The sequence below is a fragment of the Pongo abelii genome, chromosome X (genome assembly GCF_028885655.2).
Source record: "Pongo abelii isolate AG06213 chromosome X, NHGRI_mPonAbe1-v2.0_pri, whole genome shotgun sequence".
Lineage (NCBI taxonomy): Eukaryota > Metazoa > Chordata > Mammalia > Primates > Hominidae > Pongo > Pongo abelii.
This window is the reverse complement of record NC_072008.2, coordinates 20,093,340-20,115,026: the sequence shown is the minus strand read 5'-3', so window position 1 is coordinate 20,115,026 and position 21,687 is coordinate 20,093,340. Positions and strand designations below refer to the sequence as shown.

Sequence of the window (21,687 nt, the reverse complement as noted above, 5' to 3'; positions counted from 1 at the left end):
TGGCTCACAGTGCTTTCCAGGGAGCTTAACTGCTGGTCAGGTTTTATTACTATTAGGACCTGACTCTGGTGTTTTCCAGAGGTTTTGCACAGACACTGATAATGTGATTTGTCTTCTCTTCTCCTGTGTGAAGGTGATTATATGGGGTTATTTGTGGCTTTTTCCACAAAAGATGCTGCAGTATCAGTGAAGCAGAGCATTAGATTAATTGCCTTGATCTATATTTCTCTGTTACTTTATTTAGACATTTTATGATTAACACAAGGGACTTTGTGTTCTCGATCAGAAATCAATGGATTGAACACCTGCCAGGAAGTTAATGGTGTGGATCACGCTGCCCCAGAAACTTATCCCCAAGACATTTTCTCTAATGGGCTTAAGCCAGCTGGGGGACTCATTCATCTGGATGCCCTTGATGGGAAATCAAATAGTCTGGATGATTCAACTGAAGAAGTTCAGTCTATGGATGTGAGGTATATTCATTTCTTTTGCATTTAAGCCTCATCACTTCTCTAAACACTACCCTTTCTTTTAGTTGGTTTCTTCGTCTTTTATACAACCAAATCACCTAAAGCAGGTTTGATTGACATTACAGGAAAGCTCTCAGTGATATAACATTCTAGTGTCTTGCGTCAGGTTCTCTAGAAGCAGAGCCTGGAACAGAGTTTCTAGGGCATGTGATTTGTTAGAGGAAAGCTCTTGGGAGTTTTTCAGGAGAAAGGGGAAGGAGGGAATTCGCTAAGCAAGGATGCCTTCCCAGCTGACCCCATGGGAGCTCTGGAGGATGAATTTACACCAGAGACAGTTCCTCTGAGCTTCTGCCGTTCTGGTTTTTCCAGATTCTTCTCTAAGATCTCACAAGGAAGAAAAAGAAGAACCTGGCAGCAGCTTTACTCTGGCTGTTAAGAGATTCCTGGTGACAGGCCCTCAGCCCACCACTCTTCAGAGCCTGGATTTGTTCCTTTGCTAGGCCTTACAGCTGGCGCAATTGTGAAACTCCTCCTTCCATCTCTAGGGAGAGGAAGAGAGAGAGAGAAAGAAAACCAGGCTTGGCTGGGCTGGAGCTGGATAAGTCAGAGTGGATTGGAAGCCTCACTTTAGAGAGGAAGCAGAGAGTGAGATTGGCTTTGCCAGTGATGACGTGGGCTGTGGTGGGATCCTTTCATAATGGGCCCCCCAACCTTAACTGAGCACTTCAGGCGTTTCCACATGAACTCTTCTCAGCACGATCAGATTCACACTCACAGGAGCCCTGGCAGAGAGAAACAATTGTTCCCATTTTACTGGCGAAGAAACTGAGGCTGCAGGAAGAAAAAGCAATTCGCCTAAGGTGGCACTACTAGAAAGGCAGCACTGGGAGCCCCACTGTTAATTAGGGCTCTTCTTCAACTTGCTTTGAACTTTTGGCATTGGCTTTCTGTCTGAATGTCCTATTTAGAAAGTTCTGGAATGTCTTGCTTCTTTGTAGTAGAATGCTGGTGCCTGTGGGTTTTTGTCCTTTCACCCTTTGGGCAATGTGAGCTTGGCCGTCACAGCCCTGCTCAATCTGCTTCCCTGTTCTCATACATGGTGCCTCATGTCCACCATCTGTCCTTCTCAGATTTGAGCCCACTTGTATTTTTTACAATGTGTTACACAAAAACTCTGACTCTAAATCCTTCTTCTTTAGAAGAGTAGTATAACAAAATATTGCAAATACAATTAATATATTGTGCCATGTTGTCTGTCTGTCTCTTTCTGCCTCTCTCCCTCTCGTTCATCTCTTCTAGTCCTGTTTCAAAAGAAGAGCTTATCTCTATCCCGGAATTTTCACCAGTGAGTGAAATGATTCCTGGGGTGTCTCTGGACCAAAATGGAACTGGTAATGCCCGAGCACTTCAAGATCTGTTAGATTTCACTGGTCCCCCTACATTCCCCAAGAGATCCAGTGAAAATCTCAGCCTGGACGACTGTAACAAAAACCTTATCGAAGGATTTAACAGTCCTGGCCAAGAAACTCCTCTTAACACCTTCTGTTGACAAATACAGCATCCCTTTAATAAAAGGTACAGTCTTTTGATCATATTCTAACTTCATAACCCTTTAACTGGGGTTTGTGAAGATAGGATGTACATCACTCAGCCTCTTGGATGGTCAAATTTTATTTGAAAAATGCAAACATGAATATATTATGGTATACTACAGCACACACAAGAATTGAGACAGATTTCAAGTAATTCATCTGCGAGCCTTCAGCGCCGAGCCGCCTTGTCCTAACCGTGCTATTTAGGGTGTGTATGGGAAGGTTGAGAACACTGGCTAAAGGTTTGACTACCAATCCAGCCTGAGTAGCTTTTTTAGGGGCAAGGAAAGAATACTCTAGTAGTGTTGCAAGGTGATATGAGTAAGATGAATTTCCCCACCTCTAGTTTTGCTCAGTGACATCCCACATTCTATCTAGAATCATTCATATACAGGGCCACATGATTTGCTATTCTCTTGACCCATTCTGGATTCTTCCAAAGCAGACAGCTATTCTTGGATCATACCTGAGGGAGAGAGAACTGCAGTTTTTGTGTCTTGAAGGTTTTTTCCCCACCTTTGGCCTTTTTTTATTTTTGCCAAAGTGCTTCCAGAAGCTGTTCTCGTTTGAGCAAGAATGTCTATGAGTTATATACACTCTGTAGTAAGGTATACTTAGTTACATATACTTCACATTTGATTTACTTCAGTTTGGGGCTTGTTTTTGAATAAGGAAAACATAATTAGAGTCTGTCACCAAATCCTTTAATAATTTAATAATTCCAATTGCTCCTCCCACTTCAGATTCTGTTTTCGTTTTCAAGAGAAGGGATCTCACTCTGTTGTCCAGGCTGGTGTGCAGTGGCGCAGTCACAGCTCTCTGAGACTTCAAACTCCTGGGCTCAGGAGATCCCCTTGCTTCAGCCTCCTGAGTAGTTAGATCATAGGCACATGCCACCAGGCCCAGCTAATTTTTTTTAGTTTTTGTAGAGGTTGGGTCTTGCTGTGTTGCCTGGCTGGTCTTGAACCCCTGGCCTCAAGTGATCCTCTCTCCTTGGCCTCCCAAGTACTGGGATTACAGCCATGAGCTACCATGCCTTGCATCCATTTTAGATTCTTTTTTTTTGGAGATGGAATCTCGCTCTGTCGCCCAGGCTGCAGTGCAGTGGCACGATCTCCACTCACAGCCACTTCTACCTCCCAGGTTCAAGCCATTCTCCTGCCTCAGCCTCCCGAGTAGCTGGGACTACAGGTGCACACCGCCATGCCTGGCTAATTTTTTGTATTTTAGTAGAGACGGGGTTTCACTGTGTTGCCCAAGCTGGTCTCGAACTCCTGAGCTCAGGTAATCTGCCTGCCTTGGCTTTCCAAAGTGCTAGGATTACAGGCGTGAGCCACCGCGCCCGGCTATTTTAGATTCTTAAAAGCATTTTTATATTCTCGGCATTTTCTCAGTCACTTTATTTTTTATACTTCACTCCCATAACAAATTCACTGGCCAAAATAACTTAGTCCAATGTTTTTATTTTTCAAATGAGGAAACAAGTTGGAGAGGCTACAGAGCTGAGGTCACTGTGTTTTTTGTATACTTGTTTCTACCTGACCTCAGCTCTTGCCTATAAGACAAGTTTGAGAGCCCATTTCTCTTGGTTCTTGGTGTGTGGTGGGTCACTTTTAGAGTAAACTGTATCACTGGTTTGGAAAAGCAGCTGCCTTCTTGGACACTTAAAACACTAAATCACCTGAGCATTCTATTTCCCTGACAGTTAGCGTGGCTTAATATTTATTAAGAGGTTTTTTGTGTTTTTAACATACTTTGACTTTAAAATTAGTTTCCCTTCAGTTCACTTACCTCACTACACAGTAAGGAACAGAGAATCCACAAAACTTATTAGAGTATTCATAGGTCCTCAAATTTATTTCTTACATCTCTAAAAGAAATGCAAAACCCCTGCCCAAAAAGAAAAATCTCAAATTATTTTATTCACACTGCTTGTATATTTTTAATTATGATTGGGTCTAGTTCTCAAATTCTTCTCTACCAAAAGTGGTACCACCCCCACCAGGAGACGTTTGGACATATGTTGATGGTTTTTGTTGCCAGAGTGGCTGGGGGCATTTGAAAGACAAAGCTTGAGACATTAAACATCTGCAGGTTTTGGAAAAGTTCCATACAAGGAAAATTTGACCCATCTAAAAGAATAGTCCTATGTAAAATACTGTATCACTTCTGTTGAGAAATACTGTATAAGCCCAGGAGGAAAATATAATTGCCAAGAAAGTAGAAAGTGCCAAAGTGTGTTGTGATCGTTTTAGTGAGAGAATAGTGCTACAAACTGCAGAATACTTGGTTTTCCCTTTGATCTCATCTGGTTTTGTTTCTGAATTGACACAGGTGTTTGGAGAACCCGTAAAGCTGCTGATAGTCAAATCCGATCTACTAGCCGCTTGAAGAAGCTTCTGTCACCCTTACCGCTGGATCCCAAATTATTAGCTCGGAATGTAACTGTATTCCTAGGTAGTATGTCAAACACTGGCCACTCTTGGTAGAAACCTTGAAACTTTCACCTTGTTGGGCTTTAGCAAAGTTTCCTTTTACAGTTCTGTTTATGAGCTTCAGCTACTGATAAAGCACTTCCTGAACTTCTCTATTATCATAGTGACCCTCCGAATAACCTGAGTGACTGGCTCGGCAATTCGCTTTATAACCATTCTTATTCCCAAAGTTGGAGCACATAAACATTTAGATGTCTTTTTCTGTAAAATATCCTAGACATTTACCCAAACTCTAGTTAAACATATACTCAACTTGCACTGTATATCTCCCTGTCTTTTTTGAGACAGAGAAGAAATTCAGGAGGTTCCCCATCTCCAGAGTTTCTCTGTTGGAAGGCAGTATCAAGAAGCCTTTAAAAAATTGTTGTTAAGCTTTGCCACCTGCAAAAATGCATTGCCCCACATTATTCTTTTGGGGTTAAAGTAGTAGGTTTGGTTGAGGAAGGAAGTCAAAACAGTAATGATTTCTCTTCTCTTATGCATATTCGTGTATACATGGGCAACTGAATCTAGCAAGGACTCTTTCATGTCACACCTTAAAATCTTCATGCTGTAGTCACTCCAGACCATGGAGTGGCTTTCCAGCTGAATGAATCCTGTGTCTCGCGTGCAGGTGGTTGGTTTTCAGTGTTCTTGCTAATTTTTTTTCTATTGGATCTTGGGAGTTTTCTTTGTTTGCTCCTGTGTTTGCCCAGCTTTAATAAAACCAGGCGCAAACAAAAACCATAGCATTCTGAAACAATAGGGGGCCCACATTGGACCCAGTATGTCACTTTAATGGACTTTAACATTACGAAAAAATCTGAATGGGAAAAATGACACTAGAATGTATACTCCACACATTTTATGCCATATAGTGGTGTGTTTTCTTAATTTTGTTTCTTGTGGCAAAATGTGGCTTTCAAATTAAAATGACCTTTTCTTCTTCGAAACTTTTTGTTTTGACTTGTATAATTAAGGGTTTGGAAAGATTCATAATTCTGAGAGAGGTTTGCAACCAGGAGACACAAAGAAGTCTCAGTAGTAATCTTGTTCATGTGCTTTTACAGCCAGCTACATTTAAGAATGTATTAGTTACAGAAATTGTGTGTGTATGTGTCTCTACTCAATAAAGTACATGCCTCCACATAATGCGGTGCTGTCCATCTCGGCAAATACTGGCCAAGTCCCTTTATGACAGGCACACAGAAACCATAGCATGGTCTGGCTTTCAAAAAATGCCTCTCATCTTTCCTAGAACCTTATTTTGCTAAATGTCTGTTTTCTTGTGATTTGTTGTACCTCACAGCACCATTGTGACCATGGTGATGCCTCATTTGCATGATATGTACATTGTGTTTAATGTGAAATACATTTTCATTGAAGAGTCTGATGACTTGCTAGCGTTTTATTTTTTCTGTAAGCTCAATGTGCTGAAACCAAACCAGGCTTTTAAAAACCTGTGTAGAAGAAAACCAAAAAATCCTGTGTGGGTGTCCTTTCCCTGTCAAACTCATTAAAAATTCCTTTGTTGCCAGTGCCAAGTGGAGTCAACTGCATAAAGCTTATTAAGTGATGACTATCACTAGAACACAATGGACTTCTGAGTATAGTAAAAAAAGTTGCTGTTCTTTCCTTTTTTTTTTTTTTTTTGGGAGAGACAAGGTCTCACCATGTTGCTGAAGCTGGTCTCCTAGGCTCAAGTGATCAATCCTCCTGCCTCAGCCTCCCAAAGTTCTGGGATTATAGACATGAGCCACCACGCCCAGCCAAGTTCCTGTACGTTAATACCACTGGTGCGAGGGCTTTCTAGCTAAGATACAGTTAATCTTACCATAATCTATGATAACATTGCACATAGCAATTTGGCATTTAAAATAAAATTATAATGGGAATGTTGACCCTTATTTTTAGGTAAGTTGAAACCCAGACCAGTTTTTTGGGTTTTTTTTGTTTTTTGTTTTTTTTGTATCTAACTCACAGGTTTTCCACTGCCTGGAGACAGTACCAGGCCAGACCAGAAGCCAGGTGGGCAGGACTGGAATTAGAGACCCCTGTGGTAACTTCTGGGCTGCCATCTCTGAAGCTGAGGGCCCAGTCATTGCTGCCTTCCCCAGTTCTGCTGACAAAGCCTCTGGTCAGGGCACAGGAGCAGACACTATTTCCATATGCAGACCTCTGGGAGGGGCATTAGAAGTAGCTTATGTCATCATGAGCTCTGGCCATAGGGCCTACATTGGTGGCCAGTCATCCTAAGAACAGTTTCTTGTTTGTGAACATTGCAAATTTTTTCTTAGTGTGTACAGGTTTCCTATTAGATGGTTTTGTTAATTTAGAAAGCAAATGTAAAGAACTAATTCATCTCAAGAGGTATACCCATTACATTGGGGCACAGCACAGGGTGACCTCCATACCCATTCCTCAGCATTGTTCAGAAAGCACGATTATGGGCAGGGTGCAGTGGCTTACACCTGTAATACCACGCTTTGGGAGGCTGAGGCAGGAGGATCACTTGAGGCCAGGAGTTCAAGACCAGCCTGGGCAACAAAGCAAGACCTCTGTTCTCTACAAAATAAATTTTAAAAACTTAGCTGGGCATGGTGGCACACACCTGTAATCCCAGCTACTTGAGAGTCTAAGGCAGGAGGATCACTTGAGCCTAGGAGCTCAAGGTTGCAGTGAGCTATGATCACACCACTGCACTGCAGCCTGGACAATGGAGCAAAACCCTGTCTCTTTTTAAAAAGCACAATTACGTAAGAAAATGAAGCAAGAACTCTCAGAAATGAGAAGCTTCACAAATGGTCTTTTTTCTGGAAACCCATGAAAAACTCTTAGAATGATTTCACAAGGAGGCCAACTATCAAAGAAAAATTAATAGTTTTTGGGTGGGGGGGGGGCGTAGGGGCACAGGGCCAGGCTGGAGCACAGTGGCACGATTATAGCTCACTGCAGCCTTGAACTCCTGGGCTCAAGTGATTCTCCTGCACCAGCCTCCTGAGTAGCTAGGAATATAGGTGTGCACAACCATGCCCAGTTAATTTCTTTTAAATTTTTATGTAGAGATGAGGTCTCACTGTGTCGCCCAGGCTGGTCTTCAACTGGGCTCAAGCAATCCTCCCGCCTTGGCCTCCCGAAGTGCTGAGATTACAGGTGTGCACCACTATGTCTGGCCAGACGAGTCTTTTTCTTACATATCAGCAATAAACTGGAAATAGGTTCCAACAAAAACCATAAATTTCATAGAAATAAAAACTAGCCAAAATGAGAGGAATGTTAGAATTGAAGTGCATAGAAAGACACGCCATGCCCCTGAATGGGAAATCCTATGCATATGAAGAAGGCTCATCCTATAGGCAGCACTCACATTGGTTCCAGTCAATGAGATTTCATTTCAGCAACTTGAAAATAGAATTGCAGGGGCCGGGCGCGGTGGCTCACGCCTGTAATCCCAGCACTTTGGGAGGCCAAGGCGGGTGGATCACGAGGTCAGGAGATCGAGCCCATCCTGGCTAACATGGTGAAAACCCGTCTCTGCTAAAAATACAAAAAATTAGCTGGGCGTGGTGGCAGGCGCCTGTAGTCCCAGCTACTCAGGCGGCTGAGGCAGGAGAATGGCATGAACCCGGGAGGCGGAGCTGGCAGTGAACCGAGATAGCGCCACTGCACTCCAGCCGGGGTGACAGAGCGAGACTCCATCTCAAAAATAATAATAATAATAATCATAGAATTGTACAGTTCATTTTAAAAGCTGAACAGAAAGCTAGGAATTTTTAGAGAAGAATTTCCCCCAACAAATAGTAAAATACATGATAAAACTTCCATAACTGAAATGGTATTCTGATAGAGAAATAGAATTTGGAATAGCTACAGAGATCAGAAATACCCAAGAGCGGTAAGAATTGAATGCATGATGGGGCTGGGCGTGGGCCACTGTACTTGTGGAGAGGTAGCAGGTATCCTGAGTGTCAACTTTGAGGTTTTTTTGTTTTTGGGGGTTTTTTTTCTGAGACAGTGTCTCACTCTGTCCCCGAGGCTGGGGTGCAGTGGCGTGCTCTTAGCTCAGTGCAACCTCCTTCTCAGGTTCAAGTGATTCTCCTGCTTCAGCCTCCCAAGTAGCTGGGATTACAGGCGCCCACCACCATGCCTGGCTAATTTTTGTATTTTTACTAGAGATGGGGGTTTCACCATGTTGGCCAGGCTGGTCTCGAACCCCTGATCTCAAGTGATCTGCCCGCCTTGGCCTCCCAAAGTGCTGGGATTACAGGCGTGAACCACTGTGCTTGGCTGTCAACTGAGTTTAGAATCTCTGATGTGGTAGAGACAGGGGCCCAGAAGTCACGGTAAGGAAATGATAAAGACAGCAAAGGGATCCAAGGTGAGGGTACCTTGGATTGATCCAAGGCATGGATCAATGTTTAAGTCAGGGACGAAATTTAGATGCAAGGCTTGGGAGCATCCTGTAAAGATCCTGAGCTGCCAGGCACCCCTGGGATGTGCCAGGCTCTCAGGAAGTGGGGAGCAGCAGGCCTCTGCTTACCTTGCTTTAGGCTTCTGCAGCAGTGGGCCATGACAGACAGCATGTACTGAGTTGCTTCAAAAATTTCATGCTTTGGCGGGGCACGGTGGCTCACGCCTGTAATCCCAGCGACTTTGGGAGGCCGAGGCGGGTGGATCACGAGGTCAGGAGATAGAGACCATCCTGGCTAACACGGTGAAACCCTGTCTCTACTAAAAATACAAAAATATTAGCCAGGCGTACTGGCGGGCGCCTGTAGTCCCAGCTACTCGGGAGGCTGAGGCAGGAGAATGGCGTGAACCAGGGAGGCGGAGCTTGTGGTGAGCCAAGATCGCACCACTGCACTCCAGCCTGGGTGACAGAGCGGGACTCCGTCTCAAAAAAAAAAAAAAAAAAAAAAAAATTCATGCTTTGAGGTAGGTATGGGACAGTAACTTCCCCAAGGACACACACAGCTGGAACTTGGCAGAGTTGGCTGTGACTCCAGGGCCCCAGCTTTATTTTTTATATGTATTTAAAGATACGTATTTTTTAATAGAGACACATTCTCCCTATGTTGCCCAGACTAGTCTCGAACTCCTGAGCTCAGGCGATTCTCCCGCCTTGGCCTCCCAAAGTGCTGGGGTTACAGGCATGAACCACTGTGCCCGACTTCCAGGACCCCAGCTTTAGTACCCCCAGGGGAAGTTGACAGGCTTTTCTGCCCCGCAGAGCAGCAACACTGTTTTGCTAGGGGGTAGGCAGGGCAAAAAAAAAAAAAAAAAAAAAAGTCTTGCTAGAGCAAGCATTTATAAAGGGAGTAGCAAAGGGCCAGGACCCTCGTGGAAACTCCTAGTTCTGAAGGTGCTTTAAAATACATATTGAGGCCAGGCGCGGTGGCTCACGCCTGTAATCCCAGCACTTTGGGAGGCCAAGGTGGGTGGATCATCTGAGATCAGGAGTTCAAGACCAGCCTGACCAATATGGTGAAAGCCCATCTCTACTAAAAATACAAAAATTAGCTGGGCATGGTGGCGGGCACCTGTAGTCCCAGCTACTCGGGAGGCTAAGACAGGAGAATTGCTTGAACCTGGGAGGTGGAGGTTGCAGTGAGTCGAGATCGTGCCACTGCACTCCAGCACTCCAGGCTGGATGAGACTCCGTCTCAAAATTAGAGTAGATAGATAGATATAGATATATTATTAAATATATTGACATTATTAAAATTTATCTTAAGTATAGAATATAGTGGTCTTTAGTCACAGAGTTGTGCAACCATCACTACTAATTCTAGAACATTTTTACCGGAGTCCTTTTTCAAGGGTTTGTCATCCGTTCATCTACTCAAAGCAGCAAAGCTTGGCTTTATCAGCCATTAGTTGAAGTTCTCATTGTACCTGAAAGCAAGAACATGGGGTTTGAAGATAGCATTCTTCTTTGAAGCAGTCTCTTCCCCATCTTACCCCTTCAATAGGCCAAATTAGGACAATGTTTATGTCACAATGAGGGTGGGCTGTTTTGTGTTGTTCCACATTCGCTTCATAAACATGGGATCAAATGCCAAACACAGGCTCACCTCTCAGATGCCCAGCATGGGCTCCTAGGTTGATGAGAGACATGGATTGGGTGAAGCTGTAATTTAAGACACTTTGAAAATTCTGAAACTTTGGAGGCATGCCTTTAACAATGACCATGGATTCGGGCATGGGGTGACTTACACTGTGACTCTACTTGCCCTTATGTTTCTAGGACAGATCCCCCACGTTAACCACCAGGGAGAGAGTGTTTCAGTGCCCTCTTTTTCCCCTCTAAGGTCCAAGCCAGGGTCCGTGGCAATGGGCACTCATGGCACTGTGGAAAGAAATCACCTACTGCCCAGAGCCTGAGGGTCCCCTTGCAAAAGGCAGAGGGAGCTAAAATTCTGCAGGTGTTGCCCCTGGAGAATTCACCCCCTTCCCCTCCCTCCATGCCCCACAGTAAATCAACAAGAACCTCCTGCCTAGGCTTCTATGCTGCAGTTAAATAATGCAACCATTCAACTGGCAACAAGGGACTGGGGCCTGGGGAGTGTCTAAAGCTGCCAGCCTTCTGGACTCCCAAGAAATGATGAAGGCAGGCTTTCCCCATCTCACCTTATCTCAGGAAATGCAAGGAATAGAGTTCCAAGCAATTGAACCTTTGCGGAAAGTAACTTCTTTTTAGATTTAGAGCTAGCAGCAATTTGTTGGCTGTACTTATATTTTAGTTAAATTTTCCTAATAGCGTGTGTAGGGTCATCTTGAAACAACAGGAAAGTCATCCACACAGAACTAACAACTAGGACAGGGCTGTGCCACACACAGTAGACGTGCGTAAAGCTTGTTGGATTGAATTCAGTCATCACTGTGGGACCTGTAGGTGGTTCTAGGACAAACCGAATCTTCCTAGGCCCACTGGGAGGACAGAATAAATTCCACTTGTTCAGTGGACCTGGCCTTCTAAAGGATTCTCAGGGGCCTACTCTGTGGGTCACAGCCCTGGTAGCTGGTGCAAGGTTCATAATGGTAAGAAATTATTCAGAATGTGAAAGGCAAAAAGATAACTGTGTACCCTTTCCAAGCCCTGATAGAGCGTTGTCTTCACAAGGCAGCCTCTGGGCCAGCTGGGTCTCGGAAGATGTTAGTTCGAGCGGCTCACCATGTGCTATGGGTTAGGACTCAGCCTCTGGAGTTAGAGGTTATGTCTATTTGTTCCTGTAGGACACTAAAAAACTTTGTCTTTAACTGTGCCATCTTATTCCAGCATTCTTTTTTTCCTACTAAATACACGTGTGTGTGTATATTACGTACATACATGTGTGCATAATAGTCCTCATCTCCACCTTTGACTTGCTTTCTCATCCTGCTCCTTAAAGAGTTCAATACATTTTTTGACACACGCTCGCTGTATATTAAGATCAGAATCATGTTTTTAACCTTTGGGAAGTTATACTTTGACAAGTGAGGGTCCTTATATCCTCAGCAGGATTTGGGAAATCTGCAATAGCTATACTAATGGCTTCAAAGGTTCATATTAAATGCTAGTGGAGTGGATGTCATGATTCGCCACCCAGATGGACTTCCCTTTTAGGACTGAGGTGTTCGTCCTTCCAGGTGTCTCCTTCCAGATGCTGGAGGTACAGCCCCTGAAGCCTGTCGGTGGACCTCCTGTCTGGGAATTGCCCTTGGCTGAAGGAGGTTGCCTCGCCAAGGTTAAACCTCCTCCTAGGGCAGCCTGTATCTGATGACTGGATCAGTTCAGTGTACAAAGCCCCTTGCCTGGAGGTAGGACAACTCTGAGTTAGCCATCCCACTTCAGAGCTCCCTGTGGGGTCACCTGAGGGCTCTGCAGAGACTGCATTGCAGTCTAAGTTCTCCCTCCTGCTTCCTTCACGCCTCCCCACCCCAGCCACTCTGCATACATGCCCCGCATGCCAGTTGGTCTGAGAGTTTCCCAAAGAACCCGTCCTGAGCCAGCTGGGTGTTGTGCTAAGGCTTTTCATGTGCTATCTCTCCTAACCTTCCAGACAACATTCCGAGAGAGGCATGGTTGTTACCATGCTCTTTTCACCATGAGAGACCCGAGACTCAGGCTAAGCCACTGGTCCGAGGTCACATGCAACCAGGAAGTACAGAGCTGGGCTTCCAACCCCAAGGTGTGCTTTGGAGCCTGCACTTGGCCTAGCTCACCACAGCCCAAAGTGCCTGCCCAGACAAATCAGACAGACCCAGACCCTAGAGGCTCTTGCTAGTCTACACACCTTCTAGCTTTATTTGCAAGTTTCCCAATCAATCTCCTCAACCAGCTTCCCTCACCAGAAATTGTTGCTGACTTTGAAAATCCTTGAGAATCTTCTGCTGAGGGCATTTCATCCATCTTTGTATCGCTCATGCAAGCAGAATATGTGCACCTTCCACCTGGGAGCACAGTTGCTATGAGATTTTTTTTTCCCTCATCCAGAAAGCAACCCATTTCATAACTGCTCATTTATGAAGCAACTACGAATGAATATCTACTCCATTCTAAGCATTTTGCTAGGGATGGGGATGGAGCAGAGAACAAGACTAGAAAGTGTCCCCATCCTCCTGGAGCTTGTAGTCTAGCAGTGAAGAGAGACAGTAGACAATTTTGAAAGTCATTATTTGCAATTGTGATGGGTGTGAAGGTCAAGCCTGCTGTTATACATTTTCTTTTTCTTTTATTTTTTTTTTTATTTTTTTTGAGATAGAGTCTTGCTCTGTTGCCCAGGCTGGAGTGCAGTGGCACAATCTCAGCCCCCGAGGTTCAAGCAATTCTCCAGCCTCAGCCTCCCGAGTAGCTGGGATTACAGGCGTGTGCCACCACATCCAGCTAATTTTTGTATTTTTAGTAGAGACGGGTTTCACCATGTTGGCCAGGCTGGTCTCAAACTCCTGATCTCAGGTGATCCACCTGCCTTGGCCTCCCAAAGTGCTGGGATTACAGGAGTGAGTCACCACGCCCAGCCCACATTTTCATATCATTACAGTTTGTGATGATACATTGATTTGTGAGATTCTTTGATTAAGGTCTATCTCCCTCACTGTAAGTGTCATGACAGCAAAACTGTCATATTCCTATCACCCAACATAGATATTGAGTAAATATTTGTGAGTGAATAAACACAGTTGTTACTGAGAAACTCTATGAATTAAAATTATGGCCTCTGCCAGGCACAGTGGCTCACACCTGTAACCCCAGGACTTTGGGAAGCCAAGGCAGGTGGATCACTTAAGCCCAGGAGTTCAAGACCAGCCTGGGCAGCATAGTGGGACCTTTTCTCTACAAAAATTAAAATAACAGCCAGGCATGATGGTGCATGCCTATAGTCCCAGATACTTGGGAAGCTGAGGTAGGAGGATAGCTTGAGCCCAAGATACTTGGGAGGCTAAGGCAGGAAGTTAGTTGAAGGCTGCAGTGAGCTGTGATGGTGCCAATGTACTCCAGCCTGGGTAACAGAGGCCTTATCTCTAATATATTAACAAAAATATAATATAATAAAATTGTGGCCTTGGATCTGCATGTCTTTCTGCCAGACCCACGGTCTATCACAAGTTAAAGGTCCCAGGGACCCTACTTTTCATATTTGCTATTGAATCCCCAGCACCGAGAACAGCACCTGCCACACAGTGGACACACAATAAATCTTTGTTGAATGAATGATTTCTCTATTGAGAATAAATATACCAGTTTGAATGGTTCCAGTACATATAGCAGAAAGTGGTTTCAATATTAAGGGTATTTATCACACATAATACATAACAAGCTCCAAAGGCAGCTCAATGGCGTCAGGATTCTAAGGCAGCATCTCTTTGAGTGTCTTGGCTCTGAAGAAGGTCGCTGCAGCACCAGCATCCCAACTGCGCACCATCATGGTCAAAGGCAAGAAGTCAGTGGCAGGCTGCTCCTTGTTACTGCTCCTTCCTTTAGCCAGGGAGGAAACCCTCTCCCAGAAGCCCCCAGCAGCAGATTTCTACTTCTCATTGGCCAGTACTAGGTCTTCCACCTACCCCTCAGCTCATCACCTGCCAAAGGGAGTGAGATTATCCCATGTTATTAGTTGAGGTAATGCTTGCTTCTGTAACAACCACAGCACACCCAAAATGCAGAATAGCTCAAATACAAGTTTTTTTCTTCCTTATGTGAAGTCCCAAACAGATGTGCCTGATTATGACGCTCCTCTGAGTCATAAGTCAGAGACCAGGCTCTCTCCATCTTGTGGCCCCCTAATCTTCCAATTGTATCATGTTTTTCTGCATCAAGCTGACAGAACAGGGAAAGAGTATGGAGAAGACACATGACTTCTTAACCACCTGGGCCCCTAAGGGACATGTACTACTTCCTCTCACATTCCGTTAGTACAACTAGTCATGTGGCCCTACTTAGATGCAAGGGATGCTGGGAAGTATATTCCCTGGCTAGTTTTCTTCTTACCAGAGATATTGCTATTCTATGGAGGAGAGAACACACATAATTTGGTGGATAGTTAGTTGTCTCTGCCATGCCATGATTGACTTAGACCAGAGCTGTTCAGTAGGAGTATCATGTGAGTCACTTGTCTCATTTTTCCATTTTCTAGTAAGGGGCCTGGGGAGGGAAGTGTGGTAAATGTTTTGAATATATTATTGTAAAATCTACCACAGAGTCCATTATGTTCTCTTTCCCTACCAGTCCAATGGAGAGTGGGAATTGGAGTGAAAAGTTAAGACGAGACTATGAGGTACCTAATAAATATGGGGTTGAACAAAGTAAATTCGTCAGGCATGAAGTTTTGGAGAGATGAATGACTTTTGAATTGGTTTTGGGGTTGTGTGTGGACACAAAAGAGACCATTTATGGTAGGAAGGGATTTGGGGATACAGTTTCTACAGTGGGAAGGCACTGGACTTTTTCTTTTCTTTTCTTTTCTTTTTTTCTGAGACAGAGCCTCACTCTGTTGCCCAGGCTGGAGTGCAGTGGCATTATCTTGGCTCACTGTAAACCTCACCCTCCCGGGTTCAAGCGATTCTCCTGCTTCAGCCTCCAGAGTAGCTGGGATTACAGACGTGCGCCACCACACTCGGCTAATTTTTGTATTTTTAGTACAGACGGGGTTTCACCATGCTGGCCAGGCTGCTCTTATTTGTTTATTTCTTTGAGACAGGGTCTTGCTCTGTTGCCCAGGCTGGAGTGCAGTGGCGCAATCTCGGATCACTACAAGTTCTGCCTCCCGGGCTCAGGTGATTCTCCCATCTCAGTCTCCCAAGTAGCTGGGACAACAGGTTCCTACCACCATGCCTGGCTAATTCTTTGTTTTTTTTTTGTAGAGACGGTGTTTTGCCATGTTGTGCGGGCTGGTCTCAAACTCCTCCTTTTTGCCTTGCATTAATGTAGGTAGACTATCTCAAAATGTTTTTCAAAATAATTGCTGAGTTGTAAGACACTGTTTTAAAACCATAGATATTATATGTCTTTCAGAACCAGAGCCAAGCCACTACACCTATTACATTACAAAAGAGTTCACCAGAAATAATTTATAGGACCAGAGGACTGACTGGTAGCAACTACCAAATTTTGTTTAGGAATTTGTCCTCCATCTCAGTAGGAAAACAGACATACAGGCAGTGACTAGAATGAGCAAAAAGAAACCTGCAGCGTAAGCCTGTCTAAAAACATTTTCATCCAAACAATATAAATCATTTCTGTCTGCACTCTGCTGTTGACAAAGCCATTTAAAAAGCAAAGGTAAAGAAAGGACAGCGTCCACAAAAAAATGCCTATATCATGGGATGGAAGACAAGGAGGAGGGAACAGGGCCAGCTAAGCATTATACATTAAATTTCATTAATAGCGTTAAGCCACACAACCAAAGTCAGATCGTTAAGGCAAGGGAAAATGCACCCGGTTCTGCCAGTCCTGGGTTCTAAGCGCTAATGGAGATGCTGAAGTCACACCATCACCATACAAACTAGGGTCAATCTGGACAACAGTGTTTTCAAGGGTTGAGAAAGCTATTTGTCCTACTACTTCACAATTTTCTTTTTCTCACATCAGCATTTAAAAAAGAAAGCCACACAGAAGGGTGGCGGGAGAACGTGCCAAGGCAGCTGATAGGTCTCCCCAGAAGCTGATGCTCTCCAAAAAATGACGATGGCAGTATGTACTTTGTCTAAGTCTGCATTGCAGCCTGAATTGCTCCTTTTAAAACTGTTGATATTTTTCTCTGGTTTAAGGATTTTAAAACTACCCTGAATTACAGCAAGCCTCTGTGTCCATGTTCTGGTTTGCAGGGAGTACAAGCGATGCAGCAGTGGTTCTCAAGTTTGAGGGTGCGTCAGAGTCACCTGGAGACTTGCTGAAATGAAGTTTGCTGGGCCCTACTCCTAGAGTTAGTTTCTTTCTCTTTTCTTTCTTTCTTTTTTCTTTCTTTCTTTCTTTCTTTCTTTCTTTCTTTCTTTCTTTCTTTCTTTCTTTCTTTTTCCTTCCTTCCTTCCTTCCTTCCTTCTTCCTTCCTTCCTTCCTTCCTTCTTCCTTCCTTCCTTCCTTCCTTCCTTCTCTCTCTCTTTCTTTCCTTCCTTCCTTTCTTTCTTTCTTTCTTTCTTTCGGAGTCTTGCTGTCACACAGGCTGGAGTGCAGTGGTGCAATCTCGGCTCACTGCAACCTCTGCCCCCCAGGTTCAAGTAATTCTCCTGCCTCAGCCTCCCGAGTAGCTGGGATTACATGTGCGAACCACCACGCCTGGCTAATTTTTGTGTTTTTAGTAGAGACAGGGTTTCCCCATGTTGACCAGGCTGGTCTTGAACTCCTGACCTCGGAAGAGCCACCCACCTCAGCCTCCCAAAGTGCTTGGAATACAGTGAGCCACCACGCCCGGCCCTAGAGTTTCTGATTTGGTGGCTTGAAGCAGGAGCTTCACTATGTAGTGTATGGTCCCACCCTTGCTTGTTTTCTTCTGATATGACAGTGGTAAGCTCTCCGGCAGTGTCTATTCATTCAGTCTGGATCCCAGACAGAAGAGTCAAAGTTGCCCCACGATGGATGTGAAATGTAAGTGAGAAATAAACATTTGCTGTTCTAAGCCACTGAGGTTTGGGGATTGTTATTGTAGCATAGCTTATTCTTACCAATACAGACTCCTTGTTTGAAGCAGAGTTGGCATTCTGCAGCAGATTTGGCTTCACATGAAACCCAAAGGAAAGGAAAGGAAAGGCAAGGGAGATGATACTCCGTTTCTCTTAGGCTTGCTCTGCGTACATGTGCATGTATGCTATTCATATAGACACCAAGGACTATGTGCAAACTGTTTAACCTCTCTTTCCACACAAGTAGACAGCAAATAGGGCCAAGGACCATCTACTTGTGCTGTCTGTTGACAATTGTGAGTCTGGAAAAAGACCACCTTGTTCAAAGAGGAGTCAAAAGAAATATAAATACATATATATAATATATATATATACACACACGCATATATATACACATACACAAATATATATACACACATACATATATATCTGTGTGCATATATGTATATGTATGTATATATGTGTGTATATATTTTTTATTTATAAATATGTGTGTATATAAATTTATATTTCTGTGTATATATATTTATATTTATATATAATGAAGACACAGAAACCATGGGAATGGAAGAGAAAAAAGAGCACATTTCTTTTTTTTTTTTTTGAGACAGAGCATCGCTCTGTCACCCAGGCTGGAGTGCAGTGGCGCAATCTTGGCTGACTGCAACCTCCACCTCCTGGGTTCAAGCGATTCTCCCGCCTCAGCCTCCTGAGTAGCTGGGACTACAGACGTGCGTCACCAAGCCCAGCTAATTTTTGTACTTTTAGTAGAGATGAGGGTTTCCCCATGTTGGCCAGGCTGGTCTCGAACTCCTGACTTCAAGTGATCCACCCTCCTTGACCTCCCAAAGTGCTGGGATTACAGGCGTGAGCCACTGCACCTGTCCCAAAGGAGCATACTTCTGAAAAGAATTATCTGCAGAATCTGAAAGAAAAATTTCACAACCAGTTTAGCATCCTTTTGGAATATGATAGGCTTTCTATAAAGTCAGAACAGAAATTTGTAAGGAAATGAAAGGGTGAGATGGAGATTACTAGAGTAACAAGAGAGAACCGGGCAGGGGAGAATACAAAGAAACAAAAATCTCAGTAATAAAGTTTGAGTCAAAATAGAGACAGAAATAATGCTTTAGAAAGCCATATCAGTATCAATAAAGCTAACTTGAGGTCTACTGGAAATGCTGGAAATGGATGAAAGACGAAAATGATAAAACAGGCCGGTGTGGTGGCTCATGCCTGTAACCCCAACACTTTGGGAGGCCGAGGCGGGTAGATCACTTGAGGTCACAAGTTCGAGACCAGCCTGGCCAACATGGTGAAACCCCGTCTTCACTAAGAATACAAAAAGTAGCCGGGCATGGTGGCGGGTGCCTGTAATCCCAGCTACTCAGGTGGCTGAGGCAGAAGAATTGCTTGAACCTGGGAGGCGGAGGTTGCAGTGAGCCAAGATTGCACCATTGCACTCCAGCCTGGGTGACAAGAGAGAGACTCCGTCTCAAAAAAATAAATAAATAAAAATAAAATAAAAAAACAGAGAACTAATACAGCTAATTGCTCTTCCTAAAAGAGAGATTAGAGCTAATGGAGCAGAAACAATTCTTGAAGATAGAATGGAAGAAAATGTTTCTGAATTGAAGCCATATATATGCAGGTAAAAAAAAGGACTCACACCTCTGAACCAGAAAGAAAAAGCATTATTTATTCTTACATTACAAAAACTTTAGTATGAACAGAGCATTGTGTACAAGGGGAAGAGAAGCTAGAGAATAGATAATGAAAAGGTTTGTAATGCTATTCGAAAGAATGTTCTCTGCCAAACAGGAAGCAAAGTCATATATGAAGAAAGGAAAATGATCATTGACATAAGGCTTAAAAAGAGTGGTAAAAGGGTTTGTAACAGCAGTTATTGGAAAAAAGATCACATAAAAGGGTCACATAAAATGATTACTAAGAGGTACCAGGCTCTCCACTGTGGTGGGCATCCATACATTTGTAGTGACATCCTTCTTTGATAGTTGTGTGGCTTTCTCCCCGCCCAAGCAGTGTTTGGAAATGCAGACGTAGGAATGGAAACTGTAGACTGGAGTTTTAAGTGGTAGTTTAATGTTAGGACAAGTCAAAGGGCAAAGCAGGGGGCTCTGCTTACAGGAGTGGTTGAAGGCTGGGCACAGTGGCTCCTGCCTGTAATCCCAACACTTAGGGAGGCCGAGGCAGCAGGATCACTTGAGCCTAGAAGTTCCAGAATAGCCTGGGCAACATAGCGAAACCCTGTCTCTACAAAAAAAATTTTTTTTTAATTAGCTGGGCATGGTGGTGCATGTCTGTTGCAACAGCTACTGTGGAGGCTGAGGCAGGAGTATCACTTGAGCCCAGGAGTTTGAGGTTACAGTGAGCTATGATTATGCCACTGCACTCCAGCCAGGACCACGACCAAATGAGACCCCTGACTCTTAAAAAAAAAAAAAAAAAAAAAAAAAGGCCAGGCGCGGTGGCTCATGCCTGTCATCCCAGCACTTTGAGAGGCTGAGACAGGCGGATCACTTGAGGTCAGGAGTTTGAGACCAGCCTGGCCAACATGGCGAAACCCCATCTCTACTAAAAATACAAAAATTAGCCAGGCATGGTGGCGCACATCTGTAATCCCAGCTACTCAGGAGGCTGAGGCAGGAGGATCACTTGAACCCAGGACGAAGAGGTTGCAGTGAGCCGAGATCGCACCACTGCACTCCAGCCTGGGTGACAAGAGCCAGACTCCATCTCTAAAGAAATAAATAGGCCGTGCGTGGTGGCTCACACCTGTAATCTCAGCAGTCTGGGAGGCTGAGGCAGGAGGATCACCTGAGGTCAGGAGTTCGAGACCAGCCTGGCCGACATGGGGAAACCCTGTCTCTACTAAAAAAAAAAAAAAAAAAAAAAAAAAAAATTAGCCGGGCATGGTGGCGCAGCCTGTAATCCCAGCTACTCAGGAGGCTGAGGCAGGAGAATCACTTGAACCCGGGAGGCAGAGGTTGCAGTGAGCCGAGATCACGCCACTGCACTCCAGCATGGGTGACAGAGATTCTGTCTCAAAATAAATAAATAAGTAAAAATAAAAAAGTGGTTGTAGTCAAAGGCCATGGGTTTAAGTTGGGTAGTGGGATTTCAACATTTAAGGTTTTAGAGATGGAGCAGTATCAAGTGATGAATATCTAGATTTTCTAGACTATGGGTGAACAAAGTAGAAGTAAAGGTCATTCGGGTTGAGGAACTGAAGGAAACCAGGTTGGGTTGTGGATGTTGGATTCATTGGGAGGATGGCAGTAAATCAGATGGAGAGGAAAACTAATGCCAGGCAGTCAGTAGGTGACAGTGACAAGGGAGGGCAAAAGGTGTTACTACCAGATGGCATAGAGCCTGAAAGAGCTATTTCACAAGGGGAAGAAAGAATATCAGTGTCAAGCGGAAAGCTTCAAGAGTGAAGAAGACACACTACCTTTGAGGCTGGTGCATGGAGTGCGGGAGGGGAGAAACAAAGCGAGTAGACAGAGATGAGGCAATCTTTTGAATTGGATGACGGATAGATGTCGGTACCATCCGACCATTTGGGAAGTCCAGAGGGGAGGCTTTGTTTTCCGGGAATATGCTTAATTTGAGGAGTGGGAAATGGATAGAGGGTAGGTGAATGGTTAGAGATCTGCACAAAGCTGGAAGGCCCACGGGATCAAGTTTTGCCCGTGACTGAGGGGTGACCTCCAATCCCTGGGCCTTAACCCCCAGGATCCCTGGACCTGGAACGCCCATTAGGTCCCCTCCTTTCCGGCGAGAGGGCGGCAGAGAGCGCAGGCGCTCTAGCCCGACCCGGCGGGCGGGTGGCAGAGGGCGCAGGCGCCCTGGACAGAGCGGCCGCGGTGGGAACGACCGGCAGGGGGCGCAGCGCTCTGGCCCGAGAAGCCCGGGCGGGGCACCCTCGCCGGGAGAGTAGAGGATAGGGGTCGGCTGGAGAACGGGCCCAGCTCGAGGCCGCGAGCAGTGGGCGGGGCCAGGGCGGGGGCGGGGCGAGGCGGTTCCGGAAGGAAG

At 44.8% G+C, this 21,687-nt stretch overlaps 1 protein-coding gene across 15 annotated transcripts in view; it reads left to right on the top strand.

The window, feature by feature from the left end:
- MAP7D2 (MAP7 domain containing 2) overlaps positions 1-5,926 on the top strand; it is a 109,905-nt gene extending 103,979 nt beyond the window's left edge. For 9 of the 15 annotated variants that reach the window (XM_054544130.1, XM_024240371.2, XM_054544128.2 and 6 more), the window contains 2 exons: positions 287-473; positions 1,770-2,045. In XM_054544130.1, coding sequence (XP_054400105.1) covers positions 287-473; positions 1,770-2,019 — 437 coding nt within the window. In that variant the 3' untranslated portion in view covers positions 2,020-2,045. 15 annotated transcript variants of the gene reach the window in all.
- The last annotated feature ends 15,761 nt before the right edge of the window (positions 5,927-21,687 follow it).